The sequence below is a fragment of the Crocodylus siamensis genome, chromosome 13, assembly GCF_052110815.1.
Source record: "Crocodylus siamensis isolate JL-2025a chromosome 13, ASM5211081v1, whole genome shotgun sequence".
Classification (NCBI taxonomy): Eukaryota; Metazoa; Chordata; order Crocodylia; family Crocodylidae; genus Crocodylus; species Crocodylus siamensis.
This window is the reverse complement of record NC_143407.1, coordinates 5,516,060-5,533,309: the sequence shown is the minus strand read 5'-3', so window position 1 is coordinate 5,533,309 and position 17,250 is coordinate 5,516,060. Positions and strand designations below refer to the sequence as shown.

At 45.4% G+C, this 17,250-nt stretch overlaps 1 protein-coding gene across 1 annotated transcript in view; it reads left to right on the top strand.

Annotated features, from left to right (window-relative positions):
- The window catches only part of MDM4 (MDM4 regulator of p53), a 32,689-nt gene extending 15,910 nt beyond the window's left edge, over positions 1-16,779 (top strand). Inside the window, exons 4-11 of the mRNA XM_090026691.1 lie at positions 502-635; positions 1,387-1,436; positions 4,482-4,549; positions 5,339-5,435; positions 6,573-6,733; positions 7,283-7,417; positions 8,204-8,284; positions 10,086-16,779. Coding sequence (XP_089882817.1) covers positions 502-635; positions 1,387-1,436; positions 4,482-4,549; positions 5,339-5,435; positions 6,573-6,733; positions 7,283-7,417; positions 8,204-8,284; positions 10,086-10,637 — 1,278 coding nt within the window. The 3' untranslated portion in view covers positions 10,638-16,779. The remainder of the gene's footprint in view (positions 1-501; positions 636-1,386; positions 1,437-4,481; positions 4,550-5,338; positions 5,436-6,572; positions 6,734-7,282; positions 7,418-8,203; positions 8,285-10,085) is intronic.
- Positions 16,780-17,250: the final 471 nt, after the last annotated feature.

The window sequence follows — 17,250 nt, the reverse complement described above, 5'->3', positions numbered from 1 at the left end:
CCTTTCAACAATGAAACAGCATCTCATTTTGGGAACTCTGGGTACACTCGCTCCAGGGGTCTCAGGGGTACAAGAGAAGTGATATGTGATCTTTAAGCATAGGCCTGACAGCATGTTTTCAAAGCATGCTTGGAAAATGACCGTAGTGATCAAGAATCTGGAAAAGTGGGACCTGGACTGGGAGCTGGGAAACCAGGGCTCTAGTCATGGCTTTGCTGCTGACTATCTGTAATGCTGCAGGCAAAGCACTTGACCCCTCTGTCTCAGTTTCCCATTCTGTACAAGCATTAACATCTAAGCGCTTTGCAAAGCTGCCACAAGATGCATTCCCTCATGGTGGTTGAGAGTATGGGTTGAAAGCACTAGGAAAATACATTATAAGGTCGGTAAGGCGGTATTTGATTGTGCCTCCGTTGCCAACGTTACCAGAACAAACTCTGGAGTCCGTGCTGGCTTAGTATCAACTGCAAATGTGACTAATATTATCTTATATATCGACAGGTCATGCATTACCTAGGACAGTATATCATGGTGAGGGAGCTATACGACAAGCAAGAACAACACATAGTGCACTGTGGAGGGGATCCGCTGAGAGAACTGATGGGACTGGACAGCTTTTCAGTGACAAATCCACGGTAGGAAGGGATGGGACGTTGCTGTGCAGGCCTTAAAGGGAGGGATGGTGCATCTGTATTAAAGAGATTGCTTTGGCAGGTCTCCCAAGTATTTTGTTCATATCTTCGGAGTAGATGAGATCTCTGTGAAGATCTCTAGATCGCTGGTCCAGTGGGTTCACCAGCGCTCTGGAATTCCACTGGTCAGACTTGATCTTTATTTCATCTGTGTTAAGGCAGCGCCTTAACACAATTTCCCCGCTTCACTGTTGAGGCAGTGGACCGGCTGCTGTGATACTTAGGTTCTGTGATTTCCCAGTCTGTTTTTCGGGTCGCTGTGGAGACCACATTTCTGGGTGGTAGTGATGAGGGCTTGTTGCTTCACAATTGCAAGCTTTCAGGCTTTCACAAAGGGGAAATACAGAAGTCTTTATGAGGCATCAGGTAATTTGGGAACACGAGCCCTGGCAATATTACCCTGAAGAAACGGGTCAGGGAAGGAATGGGAGCAGTGAGATGATTTATTGGGGTAGGGTACTGACTGTGAGCAAGGAGACTGTCTACTCTTTGATTCCTTCATTGTGGAGAGAAACAGAAACTTTGTGATCCGTCAGGATGCAAGTGGGGGACATTTGACTCCATCACTGATTTCTCCTAAATGGGATCAGTTAGCCAGCGCCTGGAATTCTGGCTGCTCGTATTAAAAGGAGCGAGGCTGTTCTGTTATATTTATCCCTGCAATCTCATTTATGGGTCGTCTTTTTTCCTGCAGCCCAGTTTATGACATGTTGAGAAGGAACCTGCTTTCGGCTACTGTTACAGGTAGGTGTCTCACAGTATGACCAAATATATTCAGTACAGTGTTAATTTGATTTGGGTAAGTAACAATATCCAGGAAAATGCATTTCTGAAGTTTAAATAAACTCTTGTTGAAGGCTTCAAGGTGTCATAGTCTTTTGAAAACGTGTCAAGTTGTGTGCGCTGGCAAACTAGCAGTGGTTTGAAATCAGTTATCTCTTTCCCTGATACACCTGCGTGTGGTTGTGGCTGTACCTTAGAGTAGGATAGGTGACAGAATGTATGTAGAGGCACAGCTTGGACAGGATTACATTTTCGTTGCATTTGTGAGCTGGTTTGGCCAGAAATACCCTGTTGAAACCTTTCCCCATCTGTTCATTATCTTCTTAGATTCATAACCTTCATGGATTTTTTTGTATCTGAGTGATTTTCCCCAGTCTCACTTGGTTCTATGCTTGCATGTTCTTAGCTAGGACCAAGTATAGAAAATGCTTGATAAACTTTTCCCTGAGTATCCAGCCCAGTTCTGCCTTTCAAAGACTAATCATCCACAAGTAATCTAACCTCTGAAACTTTTGCAAGTCCCTCTTCATTGCCCCCTGAGGAAAGCTGTGAAATCCCTCTACATCAGAAGATCTCAAGTTGAAACAAATCTCATTTCTAATCTAATCTCTGCTGCTGACTTCCTGAAAGCCTGCTCAGTTTATGTAACTGTTAGTCTCCACTTAAAAGAAAACTAAAAGTGTGGGTACAGGGTGGTGGTAGACTTGTGAGGTTACATAATGCTTCCTCAGGGCACTCAGCAGCTAACAAGGGCACGCTTTTCAGAAGAGTCTAGTCTAACTTTGCTTAAGCCAGTAGTAATGTTTGCAGAATCAGAGGGCGTTTCAGAACATATGGTCCCGCACTGCCAAGGTCTCTGCTCTTAGCAGGATTTGGCATTGTTCAGTGCTTCCAAAGATCACCCTTTCCCATTTGTAATGGAGAACCCGCTTGAGCCCTTTCTTGTCTTATGCCTTCCTGTTCCCACAAAATGACTGTGTGAATGCTAACATCTGTTGGCAGTTCCCTGACTTACCCATGAGCAGCATATGTGGAAAACAAAGGACCTCAAGGACAGCCTCTCGTCCGTTACTTTTCTTTCCTCTACTTGCGGTGTGAGTATGTGGTGTACGTCTGTGTGCTTGTGTGTGTGACAGACATGGTGTAACTATTTTTAAACCTGCCAAAGGAAATACTATTCCTTTAGTGAGTTGGATCAATGGGTTATACCAGTGTTGAGAGTGTGTGTGTGTGTGTGTACGTGCAGATGACTACAAAACGAAACAAGCTTGGCAGACCAGGTTCTGAAGATGTACCTCCAAATTAATGTTAAATTGAAACATGTTCAAGAAAAGTGGCTGTGGATTTTTTTTCTTTCTCCATGTGGGGGGTAACTATAAATCCTGTAGTGCTCAACAGCCTGTCATGCTTGAGGTTTAGCAACAGCAATATTCAGTGACCACCGTCCCACTTACCAACATATCCCTTCGCGAGCCATTCTGGTCACTTCTTATTTATAGTACACACTCCTAGAAAGGAAAGCGTCTGTAACAAGAACACATCATAGTAATAATGCCTGGCTCGTACATAGTGTTTTTTATCAGGTGCTGTCCTTGCCCAACTGTTCACCGCACTGATGAGTCACACAGCATCTCTTTAGGAGTACGTTTCTTTCTTGAAAAATGTTATGTTCTTTTTTTTTTTAATTTCTATACTCAGAAAAAAAAATCCAATATGACAGGTGTATTTGTACTTATTCCAAGAATAGTGCATGCTATTTATATAATGTTAAAAGACAGGGAGTACGTCTTAATCATAAAGCCCCTTTTCTCCTCCGCTTTGCCAGCGGAGAGCCAAAGCAATTAAAGATGAGCTAGACAGATTGTCTTTTCCTTCAGGTGTAAGCTAGTCAGTGGCTGCAGAAGATTTACTAGTAGAGATGATGGAAAAGGCAGAAGAGGAAATAGCTGGATTTTTCAAATTTGCTTTGTTGAAGAGTTATAAAAAAAAAAAAAACCCCACACAGTTAGTTTTAAACTGAACATGTTCAATGTGGACCCAAGTAGAAAAGAATGTGGAACCCAGCAAGGTCACATTCCAGCCACTTTTCACACGACAACTATAGTTTGTGTCTTCTTTGTGCTGTGAAGTGTACCAGGCATAAGACTCTATGCCTGTGCTCACAGAAGGCAGGGGGAGTTTTCTACTGAGATGAAAAGAGGGCAGGAACACTTCATGTTCTTGTTTCTATTACAAGCCTTTCTGCACAGAGTGCAGTCTCTTCTAAAATCTGTCTCTGTGGTTAGGCAGGATCAGCTTTCGTTAAGCTGGTTGCTCTAGCTACTTAGATGGGACTTTCCTAACCTTTATGTATAGTGTACTTGTCTGCAATAAATTGTACAAAAGAGACACTGATTCAAAATGCCTATGGAGGCACCTGCCTATACAGTGTTCTTCCCACTTCAGTCTAGTTTCTGTTCTTCCCTCTTCAAAATGACATTTCTTCAGTGTCTCTTGGGCCACTAAAAGAGCACTTAAGGAATCCCACTCTCTCCTCTATTGCCTTAGCCTTCAACAGGGAACTGCTCTTGGTTCCAGTTCAGTGTGCACCACTTCTGCTGCTGCTCTGAGCTTCCCATCCTCAAGCAGGCTTCCTGTGTAAAGAGTGAAGCAACCTGCAGTGGGAGCTGGAGGGATAGTTTTTGGCACTGGGAAGAGCCAGGTTTCTGCCCCACAGTGAGATTCCATCAAGCCTTGTCTCTCGGTGGCCACAGACCCTGCTTACTTACTCTGCAGGACCTTGCCTCTTGCATCTATTCCAAAACCAAGGAAACATCCCTTGTCTGCCTGTATTAGCCATCGGGAACTGGCCAGCTCCCTAAAGAAGAAAGGGTTCTGGTTTCTTCTTAAAGTAGCACAGACCTGTCTGCCAAGCCTGGCTCGTTGGTTGTGTGCTGAGGGCCTTCTGTGTTGTGAGAATGGCTATTACCAGGGAAGGTGTTTTCTTTTGTTTTACCTGCCATCTAGATGCTGCACAGACTCTTGTTCACGCAAAGGATCAGAGCATCGATAACGCAAGCCGAGACCAGCCGAAGGTAAACCCACTGCCTGGTGGTTTCTTTTGTTGTACAGAGTGCCCCTTCTCTGTACCTGTGCGTAGTGGACTGCCAGAACTTTTTTGCGGCTTGGCTGGCAGGTCTTCACCTTCCTAAAAAGTTCTTGGGAGTCCACGGACCAGGGACAGAGTGACCCTTCTCTGTTCTCTTCATTACAGAGTTCCATTCTCTGAGCGCGTTTCTCTGGGGTGTAGCACTTCTTGTCCTCAGTCTCACCAGCTTGCACTGTCTTTTTGTGTTTTTTTTTTTTTTTAATCCCCCTTCCCTTCTTGTACAATGGAGTTAGCAAAAAAATTGACCTTCCTAAAAGATTAAACTGGTTTTGCTTAGGATCATTTTCAGAAGCTTTCAGGCAGATTCTGGAAACCTGGGAAAAATCTTGTGGCAGTCTTAGCTTATTTCAGACATGTACATTGGGATTAACACAATCCGATCTGCGAGGTGACTCTACGTTTTGGAGCCGGGGGGGAGCGAGGGGTGACAAGGGTCACAGTATTACAGTGTTAAGATGGCAACTTTTTGGAACTGTTGCCAACCTGAAGATTTTTCCTGGGTTGAAAGTAAGTCACGTGTGCTGATAACAACAGATCCATAGCAGCTTTCTTGAGTGGTTAATAGTGTGTGGTATGTGTTCAGTAAACCTTTATTTCATTGTGTAACTCCTCAGTGATGCACTGCAGCTGGTGACTCAGAGTGGAAGTGCTACATCCCCTTGTCCCTGTCAGCTCTGATTGGGCTAATGGCTCTTGTTTCCTTTTCTTCAAGCAGAGCAGCACAGAGGGAGTTTCTGACGCTGGGAGTACAGAGGGTGAAAGCAATGCTCCTGCTTTGTCTACCTCAGAGCACAAATCTGGCAATTGTGAAGGTGAGTAAAAGTTGTGGGGGCAAACAAATCCACCTGGGCATTCACGACACTTGGGGCCCTGCCTGGCACGAAACAATCAGGCTAGCATGCTGGGAGACTAATAAAAATCCTATTGTGGAAAATAATCTTCCAAAGTCATGATTTTATGGCAAGGATTTAGAGGACCATAAATATCTGCCAGAGGTATTTTATGATATACAGGCTTTCTAGCTTGGATACTTGGCCTCATAAATAAACAAACACTTGGATGCAACGACAGGGTAAGCCCAAACAGCACATCTATCATCAAGCAATGCCACCAAAAATCTTACAGACCTTCCTGAAGGATATTTGAAATACCAAAATTATTCTTGTATCAGTTTATCCTTCTAGGGTACTTTGTCCTTTGATTACATAAGATACAGACTGAGCTGTCTTCACTCGTTGCCCACAAGCCAACAGCTCTTTTCTTAAGTTCAGTCCTACTTTTTCATCCATCTCCTTTGTAGCTAGACATTTCTTAGCAAGAAATCCCCAGCAACGTTGAAAGATAAGTCAGTCGCATACAAGTGATGTGTTTTGGAGGTTTTCCCATATTTTTCTCTGTCTTGATATAGATGAGTCAGATTCTTAAAACTGGCACTTCTTTGCAGGCCCAAATAGTTGTCACATCAGATGAGGATAGACAGATATTTTTAGATCACATAGGCACGGTAGGTAGGGCCCCCTTGTCTGTGTCTTCGGAGCTGTTGACGTGAAAAGGGAGCCAAAGTATATTAGCGTGCTAGGGCCAGGCAAAATTAAACCTGGCCCTTAGAGGAGCATTAGATTGAGTCATGGCATGCAGTACTGGAGTCAAGGGAAGGGCAAAAACTATCAGTGATGTTGGGGAGGCATTGGGGTGTCTGCTGTATTCTGCGTTTGTGTGGCACCTTTTAAACCAGACTCATCAACTGCTTTGCAAAATAACATGAAAGTCCAACAGTACAATATTTTGCTTTCTTTCTGTGACAAGCATACGCAAGGGTTCGTTAACATAACTTGAGCAGAAAGGTATAGATGTAAGTGTTTAAATAATACACAGCGTGTTGAACTTTGGGACTGGTTTCTCTTCAAGTTAGAGACATGTCATGACCTAGGTTTCACTTGGTTCTGCAGAAAAAGACTTACTAGAAAGCAGCTTAAAAAGTAGAAGCCCTAAACCTGACTTGGCGTTGGAGGAATGGGATGTAGCTGGTCTTCCATGGTGGTTTATAGGCAATCTAAAAAACAACTATGGGGCCAGAAGTAGTGGATCAACAGACATACAGAATAACCAGGTATGCAGACATTTGAAACACTTGATTTTTTTTCTTTTTCCCTTCTTTTGTGTACCAATGAAATACTGCTGTGGCTTCCATTCAAGACTTCAGCGCTCTATCCAGTTTTCCCTATCAAAAGTCTTTTTTTGTGAGGGTAAAGCTTGGTGTTTCTGGACAGACTGTCCCATTTTCTAAGTGGGTGTCCTTCTCCATGCCAGAGCAGTGATCGGTGGTATTTCTGTGGTGCCACGTGCATAGTTTATGAAGTTCATTGGAATTTTTCAGGATAAGATGAATGTAGTATGATGGTAGCCTTTGTGAGAACCATTAACAAGAAGACTGAATTGTGGAACCTGTCAGAAAATTGGAGAAAATAGGTCTCTCTTTTCCAGCCTGGTCTATTGAATTGTACTTCACTGGAACGGAAGGAGCTTTTAAGTGGGGAGGAGTCTGTTTTAAGACAAGGGGAGAGCATAAGTTATGGCTGCAGCTGCAGTCACTCAGACACCAGGGTCGGTCGCCAATATGCCGATGCATAAGTATTTTCTCCCATCTCCTCTCTGCCAGGACATAGACACTGCCATTGTTTCAGATACTACTGATGATTTGTGGTTCCTTAATGAATCTGCGCCGGATCAGCTTAATGTCATAGCTGAAGTAGAGACAGCTGACTGTGAAGAAGGGAAAGAGAGTGACAAACAGGTACTTCTCAAAAGAACCACATTGCACATGATATGCAGGTTGGCTGTGTCAGCTGATCAGATTTTACTTGCAGACCCCTTCACCATTCAGTTCTCCTGTGCTCTCCTGCATTAGCCAGTCCAGTAAGCAACCAAGATTTGAAACTTTTGCTTGGTAAAGGTTGTCTCCCTTTTAACTGACAGACCTTTTTTACTTTGTATTCTCTTTGCTGCTGCAGGGACTAATCTGCCTGTCTTTTTCCACACTGAGGTAGTTTTAAAAGCACACGACTGAGTGAAGGGTGACATCTGTCAGTGTTTTGTTTTTACTGTCACTGCAGCATCACCTTAAGGTTAATAAAATAATTGGGAGGGTGAACTGAGATTACTCGCCCTGTATTTTGGCGAGCATGTTATTTTACCATCAGTTTCACAGTTTGGACCTGGTCCTACATGCTTAAGCAGTAGACAGCCAGATTAACTACATGAGTAAAGCTACCCTTTGTACCTTTGAAGGATTAAGTCGATGAGTCTTTCACTGACATTCGTAAGACTCCTCAGGTGAGCAGGGGTTTGCAGGATTTGGCTTTAGTTTCCTGAATTTGTCACACATCAGTGAAGAGAACCACAGCACTTGTCAGGAGAATTCAGGGGGCAGCTGCCATACTTTAAACTACTTCTTACTCCTTTCTGGAAGTGGATGAAGTTGCAAGTTGATGGGCCATTTTAACGTCAAGGTACAAGGCTGGGCACTTCTGGAATATGGATTCCTTGCGTACAGTTCTACTAACTCGTTGAATTTTTCTAGGAGACCGAGGCAACATATTTTGATGACCCTGAAGATTCTCAGTGCTTAGATGATGACGTGGATACAGAAATTCCCTCTGAGGTATGCATCCTTGAGCTCAGCACTCCATGCCCTGAGTACACTGCAGCCCTAGGTTTAGCAACTACAATGTACGCTGTAGGTTGTGATAAAGAACGCTTCCCTTGGATTCTTCTAAGCCAAAGAAAGTACGCTTCCTTTGTTTGGGGCTTCCACAGAGAGGTTTGGAAGAGCGGTTCTGTCTCAGTTGAGTTTGCTTTGGACAGGGGTCTGTTTAAATACCAACACAAGAATTAGCATCAACAACCTACTTTTGGCAGCCTGAGGATGGTCAGGCATTGAGCGGACCAAGGAGAGTAAACACCCTGCTTGTCCCAGAGTTGCTCCTTCAGGGCTGGGCAGCGTGGGAGAATTTGCACCTGCCTCTGCTGCTCTTTGTCTGAAAAATTAAAGGCTTTATTCTTCACATAAAAGTCCCCTTGCTGGCAGTATAAAATAGATGAGTGTGAACTGTATTTATCTGTGATTAGAGGCCCCTTTATGCTGCTTGAACCCCATGGAATGAGGATCAGGCCCTCATTTTCCAGTGCCTTCTACTCAACGCTGAATTAATTTAATTATTTAAAAAACCCCCACCTAAGTAAAAAAGCGTGGATATGTCTGCACACTTTCTTAGAGCCAGTTCTGAACTGCAGTTTGAGAGGAACTCTGGGATTTAATCATTGATGGTGATTTGGAAATGTCAGCCGGGCTCCAAGCCAACTCTTAAACTGCTGGATGCCTCCTCCAGAATGGTGAGAGCATCCAGTTCTCACCCCTCTCTGGCGGAGGTACTTGTATGGACCTTGTCACTACAGTATCTGAGCTCCTGACAAATAACATTTGCCTTAACAGCAGTCTTGTGGGGAGGCAGTGCTGTTCCTCCATCTTGCAAAAGGGGAACTGAGGCAGAAAGATTAAGGCCCAGATCCACCTAAGTGTTTGGGGGCCTTTGTGGATCTAGGCCTTGAAGTGACCCATCCAAGGCCACACAGGTTGCTTGCGACAAAGCGGAGCTTCAGCCTGTGTTTCCCACAGCTCAGGCTGGCACTTAACTACCAGACTGTCCTTCCCTCCCGCTAACTCCCTCTGTTTCTGAACAATCGTCTTTGACTTTTCAGAGAGATGTTGTTGCAGTACATCTTGAGGAACATCAGATTTGTGTTCTTTCATCTGTGTTCCCTGCCCTCACCTCCACCAACCCTTTCAGGCTTCCTTTTGGTGTATGTCAGAAGAAATAACGTTATGCTGCTCCTTGGAGCTGGGATAGCCAAAACTCTTTGAGTGTTGTTTGCAGACTATGCTGGCTTGACAAATTAGATTGTCCCTGGCATTGGACAACTGAATTATATAACTTTAAACTTGGGCAGCTATTGTCCTTGGCATCTCAGGGTAATCAAGTAAGCCACTATCAATTGTATAGATCCAACAGATGCTAAATGATTACTGATTCTAAGAAATACACTCCTAACCGATGCAAAGAGGGTATCCACCTTGAATTTAGGTTGGGACGTTTAAAACTGAGCAAACTGCACAGAATAAGAACATTACGTTCCTCTAATGATAACAAAGGTTGAGAGGGAGGAAAGAGTTAAACACCTGAGAAAGCCGGAGTGCAGAGGGGGTATGGGTCAAGTGGAGTATCTGAAGCTTTCCATATTAACCACTGATCAAGCTACATGCCATGCATCTGCTGGCCTCGACTTGGGGATACCAGGCCACTTTGGATGGAGGCCCCTTGCTGCTTCCCCGTGTAGAGGGAGTTAGCCACATGCAAGAATGCCCTAACATGCCACTGTTTTTGTCTGCCCCCGTCATTTCTCAGGAGTGTTGGCAGTGCAGCAAGTGCAAGAAGTTTAACTCTCCAGTCAAACGGTACTGTTACCGCTGCTGGGCCTTAAGGAAGAACTGGTACTCGGATTGCCCCAAACTCGTTCACTCTTTATCGATGTCCAGTATTGATGCTCTGCAAGATAAAAATGATGACAAGGGGATTGATGTTCCAGACTGCAGGAGAACTGTTTCTGCTCCAGCTGGCCAAGCCAAACAGCCATTTTTGGTAGAAGGCAAGTCTCACATGGATCCCTGCAGTTCCATCAAGTCCATGGATTTAGTGGAGGATTGCAGCAGCCAGGAGACATTGGTGAATTTTGGCAAGCATGAAGAGAAGGAAAAAGAATCTTTTGACAATATCAAACAACTGTTGGATCCCTGCCTGGTATGCCAGAAGAGACCACGGAATGGGAATATTGTCCATGGCAAGTCTGCTCACCTAGTGGCCTGTTTCAGATGTGCAAAAATGCTGAGAAAGGGAAGATCACCTTGTCCAGTTTGCAAGAAAGAGATCCATGGGGTGATCAAAGTCTTTATGGCATAACCGTGCTGGCTGCTTACAGACAAAAAAAGTAAAAAACCGATGCTTTACTTTCAGCTCCAGACACCCCTGCACTGAGTGCAGTGCAAGCCCAGAAGAGGCATCACATTAGATTTGTATAGATTTAATATATATCTGTATAGATCAGGCCCTTCAGCGGGGCTTTTTGGTGTTTTTGTCTAACAACTGATTGAATGTGCGTCAGATAAAAGCACCAAAAAGCCCTGCAGAAGTGCCTGATCTGTACAGACTCTAGAGAGCCTGGTCAAATTGATGTACTGCCTCTTCTGGTAAAGTATTTCGTTCCTGCCCCCAACCCCCCTGTTTTTCATCACCTGCTGTAATAATAAGGTGCTGCAAGGACATGTGTACTAGTTGAAGGGTTACTGAAAAAAGACTTCATTCTGGGCCTTGTGGGGATGGAAGTCAAGCTAACTTTGCAACTCATCTGGGAAATGCCAGAGAGGTGGCATCCAGACATTTGCCAAATGGAACTGAATGATCCCCTAAATAGAATGAAATAATATTCTGTTGCTAGTGTTGGTTTAAAGTCCAGAGGCCTGTCAGTAGCATGTGCTCTGGGCTTCCAAGTTTCTAAGCCCTTTACTTTACTTTCAGAGCTTTGGAAATGAGGATGGTCACAAGGTTCCTCAGGTTTTTTGAACTGTGGTCCTTGCAGAAACCACTGCAGTTCTGTGAAAAGCAGAATCTTGCTCGGTGATAAGGAAAGCCTCATGCAGTGCAGAGCTGTGTATGGATGGGCAGTTTCTGTAAGAATCAGTTCTTAAGAGCATGGAGGAGTGAGGTATCCTGCCCTTTCTAACGCTGTAGTATTTTGGTAAAGATTAGCTTGAGTTTCCCCCTTCTCTTCCTTCCCCCAGTTCCCAGTAAGGCAAACAAAAGAACATCCCAAATCCACTTTTGAATCAAAAAATATGCCTAAGATGCTTCAAAAGTAGTGTATACCATATCTTTACCAATTCATATTGAGCCCTCTTCAATTGTGATACCAGGATCAGGAGTCTGACTTAGTTTCTGTCCCTTGCCATAGCTTTGCCCAAGTCAGTTAGTGCAGCCAGACACCCATCTGGACTTGGCTTTATGACTAGGTGAGGCGGGTGCTTACAGCGGCCGTTGTTTGCATCTGAACATTTTGATGATCGTAACTGGTCGTTTGTGCTTAAATCATTACAGCTACATACCTGTCTTGTTGGCCCCGGCCCCTCATTTCAGTCTATTTAGAGTGCCACAGACAGTTGTTAAGGACTCGAACATGGAATTTGAAAAAACAAAGCTTTGCGAGTGCGCTTCCCTCTCAGAGAGCATTGCAGCCGGTCTCCCATGGAAGCTGCTCTAGCCTTGCCCTTGTGATGAAAGCTGTGGAGGAATCTGGGAAGGAAAGACTATCCCTGGGGGTTCTAGCCTCTGGTGGCACTGCAGTACTGTCGTGCAGCTTCGTTAGATCCACCTTCCTGCCAGAGCCAGCCACGTCTCATCACAGCTGGCCCGAGAACCCCAGAGGGTCCGAATAGCTTTCACGGAGCAGCTGGCATGACGGTGGGCAAGCTTGTTCAAATTCTCTTCTGGCTTCTGCAGCATGGACCACGCACCGCACACCTAGTGCGAGGGAAGAGGCTGTGCTGGAGAAGCAGCTGATCTCGCCAGCGAGGACCCACAGCTGAAAAATACCTTCCCTGTTATGCTGGCCTGAGCGTGATCTAGCTACTTGCTAAACTGTAAAGGCAGGTAAATGGCCCCTTCCAACCTGCAGCCAACTTCTCCTTTGGTAAACAAGAGTCATTAACACTGCTGAGTGCTTAGGGGGAATCTGTTTCCCTGCCACCTCCTCCTCCCTGTAAAGCCATTAAAAACTGCCCACAGGCTTTATTTTCACTTCCCATTGATGCACCTGAAATTGGGAAGCAACTTGCACTTTATTCTCTTCAACCTTTCAATCCAAGTGTGAGAGTATGATGTAGGTGCTATTTTGCCTAGTCTGTCGCTTGTGTAGTAGTGCTCCCAACCTCCTGCCTGGGCATTGAGAAGGATGGTTGTAATAACTGCTTTTCTTCCTCTACTGCCTTTTTTTTATGTACAAAAGTATTCCCAGTGGATTGGGCCCATGCAGCGGGTAGCCAGTTGTGGGTGCATGGAACCTGTCTACCAGTCATCATCTCAAAGGTTTCACCACCCTCTTCGGAGCCGTCACTACTTATCATTGCAGCTCATGCCCTTTGTGCAGCTACCAAGGACACACACTTTAACTGAACCTGGATTTGATTATGTAAAGCCTCCCACACCCAGTCCTATTCACCACCAGCCGTAGCAACAACAGCTTCATTGAACTTAATTTCTCTGCCGGGACACCAGATTACATGGACTCAGAGCTGTCACTGCCAAGAGTATTTTTTTTATTTTCCACATGTGTTGATATATTTACTGTGTTGGTTTTTACTTGCTCTGTGTCAGCATTTGTTTGCAAAGTTCTAGAGTTCTACTTGAGACACTGTTTTAAAATGTCATTTTTCTATGTGGAGGATACATGCGAGGTGGTGCTTGGCCTTTATTCTGTTGAAGTCGGATATGTCCTTGAGGCTTGGTTCTTCTTCTTTGTTGTAGTTTTGGTAAAATGAAGATGATGCACCTTAGCTCCTTATCTACAGAAGCAGAACAGGGTCAGCTCCTGGCAGCACAAGAGGGGGAACTCTTGTCACAGTCCCTTTGAACAGTTGCGCGCTTGGTGAGGTGATCTTGGGCAGGAGCCTACAAGTGCTCGTCTTGATACTGTGAATTGCTTCTAAAACCTCTGTTAAGACTTCTGTTTGAATAGGGTAGGTGCTGGTGTGTCCAGCGCGCAGTTCTTACAAACCAGAAAACAAAAAGGCAACAAAAAGGAAAAAAAAAAAGGCACTGTGCTGTAGCCATAACTTTTGCATACCAGTGACTAAAATACTGTTAACAAGAGTTCTGAGTCAGGTGGGACTGGAATATCCTGACTGAAACCCTGTTAAGATCTGTTCACCCATAAGTTGCTGTATTTGCCTCTTTTCTGTTTTTATGAGTTTCTTGGTGCAAAGCTCCCTTGCTCACAGAAAAAACAAGTTGTTAGTGTAATATTAAGTGATAAAATATGTCTTCAGAAAAGCTTTTGGGGTTGCTTGTTGGCTTTCTGCCCTCTCCATGACTAAGGCAGGTGCTGATATGGCTATTTCTGCTGGGAGTAAGATTTATTTTATTGAAATCATTATACCAGCACCTTTAGACTAGAAATGCTACTGCTGGGGGCACGTTAACTATACTAGTCAAGTAAAAGCTAAGTAGCATGAGTCCTACATAGACTACATGTACAAGTTGCGCAGATGCTAAACATTTCTGAAAAAATGAAGCCACTGGTGTAGCTGTCTCCCTTTGGGAACACAGGGAAAAAAGAAATGTTGCCCAGCATCATATGGGATCCTGTGTTGGACCTGTGCATTGGAGGTTCAAGTTAGACTGCCAAGGCATGCTACCTTTGCTGTGACAGCCTATAAGAAAACTACGTCCAAGTTACTGAACATGCCTCTTTTTCTCTTTGGTTATCTTATTATGACGTGCAATATGAGAGCAAAGATGCTGTGCAAACATTTAAATGGCTGTTTCTGCTCCCTGTGTTGTTACTACTAAAAAAGTTTGTAGCTATCCTCAGGTTTTCTTCACCAAAGTTGTTGTGTGCTGTTGTGGAACATGCTAGGAGGATCGGTGCTGACACGTAGTTTATATGTAATGTATGTGCTAACCCCCCCCAGCCAAAGTGCTTTGCATTCAAAGCCCACATCTTGACTGATAACTTAAATGCATTATTGTAGCCACCAGCATTCAAAGCCCACATCCTGACTGAGACTTAAATGCATTATTGTAGCTCTTCAGTGCAGCTTTAGTCAAATAAATGCTTCCCCACAGTGGCTTGTGCATTACAGAGCCAGGTCTGTGTATGTATCAGAGTGCGTTCCTGACTGGGGCAGCCAGAAGTATAGAAGCCTTCCTTGAGTGCCTCCCCTCTGTCCTTCCCCATGGTGCTGATGCTTCTTTGCTAAGCTAGCACTACCACTTGAACCGTTTTGCTAGGCGCATTAATCTCTTCCCTCCTGTGTCCCACAGCTCAGCATCCCTCCCAAGCTAGACTTCATTGCCACCCATTCAAGGTGAAGGAGCTTTAAAAATTGTCCCTCAGAGCCTGGCTCTATCCCAGTTGTTGGAAACACTCCAGAAAGCTTCTTTTCCTATGTGGGGACAGGGCAGGATGTCTTTTCTCCAGCAGAATGCCCTGTCCCTTCTGCCCCAGTCTGCACTCAGTGCTCACCATGCTGTGGCATAGTTCTGGGGTGGTAAAAAAAGAGGCGCAGTTTAGCCATGATTTTTTTCCAAACTGGCTTTCTCACAGCCTCTGCCCACGATGTGGGTGGTGCCCACCACGGCAGAGCTCCCTCTGAAGGAAAGCAGATTGGACAGATCACAGTTTTGCTGTGGAGCTGAGCTGGGCCTGGCTTCTCCTGCCCTCCCCTGAAAAACACATCCCAGCAAAATGCAGTACCCTGCTTCCCACCTTGCAGCTGGCCTCTTCTGCTTCTGGCCTTTCCTGTCCCGTAGGGGACAAATCTCTGTGCCAGTTATTTGCATTAGACGTTTCACATAGGGGAAAGAAACATGACTAAAGACATGTCTTCAGAGGAAACCTGGGCTCTGTTTCATGGCCGTGGCCCTGGCTCACTGGGTTCCTTGTTATGGTTTTGTAAAGGAGGGGTTGCAGTCCTGCCCTAACTCTCAGGCATGCTCAGTGGCTACATTCGTGTCTGAAGAGCACCAGGATCCTAGAGAGGAAGATACTCAGCAGCTTCTGTCAAGCAGCTCCCTGGAGTAAGGGGAAAAGATGTAGTGAATTAGTTGCAGCCAGATCTCGGGGCGGAAAGGACCTGCCTATGCTGATGATATTTTCAGGAGCCTTGGAAGTACTGGGACAATTGCTTCTCTGTCCTGGAGAATTCTGTGGTGCGCATCCATGCCATTTAATAGCAGAAGCTGGACTTTACCTCTTTTGAAAGTGAAAGGCAGCAGAACCCAACACCAGGACATTGTGATTTCTTGGTTGTCCTGCGAAAAAGCCCAGTGCCAGTCTGTGGGTTACACTTCTAGTGAAACTCGGCAACATCCTGCGTTCTGCTCAGCACCAGTAAGTGCTATGGGTGCAGCCTTAAATCTCTTCAGACACTTTTCCCTGCCCCTGTGCTATTATTGTAAGCCAAATCTCTCTGTATTTGCACTGAAATCAACTCAGTTACGTATGTGATATGGGACCGTCAGCTCTGCACAGGGTCTGAATAGAGCTTTTATCGCCAGCAAGGCATCTTCCTCCTTTCTTTGTCTTCCCTTGTCCTGTAGTTGGGGTTGGCAACCTGTGGAGCCCATCGGATCCGGCTGGTGAAGCAGTGGCCAGGTCCCAGTGCTGGCACACCTCGGACCTGGGCTGGGTCATTTCTCTCAGAAAAAGCTGACAGCCATTGCCCTGTGGGGATGATTGCACAGTGGTTGCAAAGGGGCAATTGCAGCATGCATACGTGTACCCAAGCTACTTTTCCTCGAGCTGCCGTGGGTAACAGCAGGGAGGACCTAGTGGCGCAGCAGTCAGCTGCCTCAGTACTTGTGAAGCTAGGTCAGGCCCCACCCTGCTGCATTCTCATTGTTCCTATAACCCAAGCCAGATCTGTGCAAGCTGTCGTGAGCCTGGACTGTAGTCCCAGTTCTGACTGCAGTCTGGACACATCCTCAGTCTAGCTTATTTGCTTGTGATTGTAGGAGACAGCTCTAGTATAATCCAATTGCTTCTGAGATCTTGATCTAGAAGTTGCCAAGACTTGGTACTGCCATGTGCAATACAGAGTATTGCTTAAAAACTGAGACCATTATGGCTGCTAGTGCAGATTGTGACGGCCAGGAGGTCCAGCTCATATCTCAGTTCCCCTTCTCCAGCGTACGCACTGTTGTTCATTCGAGGGTATAGATTGTAGTCGTGCTTCCTCAGCCTGACTATTTGTACCTGAAAGTTTGCAAATTAGAATTTTTACAGTTATTTGAGTTGGTTTAATAAAAGATGCCAGATTTACCTAAAGAACCATGCTACTGATTCTGATTTCTGCTCAGCATGTGGGTCAGGGATGGGACCTGAGTGGCACTTTGAGACTAAGGAGGGAGTGGGAGAGGGCATGGTTGGAACTGGTTTATTAGTATTGTCTCTACCCTTTGCCGGTGGGTGGGTGCCTCTCCGGGGAACGTTGCAGGGTGGGTTCTGCTGCAGAGCTGCTCACTAGAGGGCACTAGCAACTCACACTCAAGCTTGTGGAAAGCCCAGTGTCCAACTTCATGGCATGGCTGCCTCACAGACTTTAGGGGATGTGCTTGGGAATCAGTCTACTGCTGCCAGAGTCTGACCGGAGGGGCATGCCGCGTGCTTGATTAAAGCCATGCTGGTTAACCCAGCAGTAGCACACACCGAGCTTTTCACTGCACCGCATCGCTGGTGGTAGCACAATCCCTGTTGTGCTTTCTGGACATTCAAGCAAGGGCAGGCCCCTGTTGTGATGTG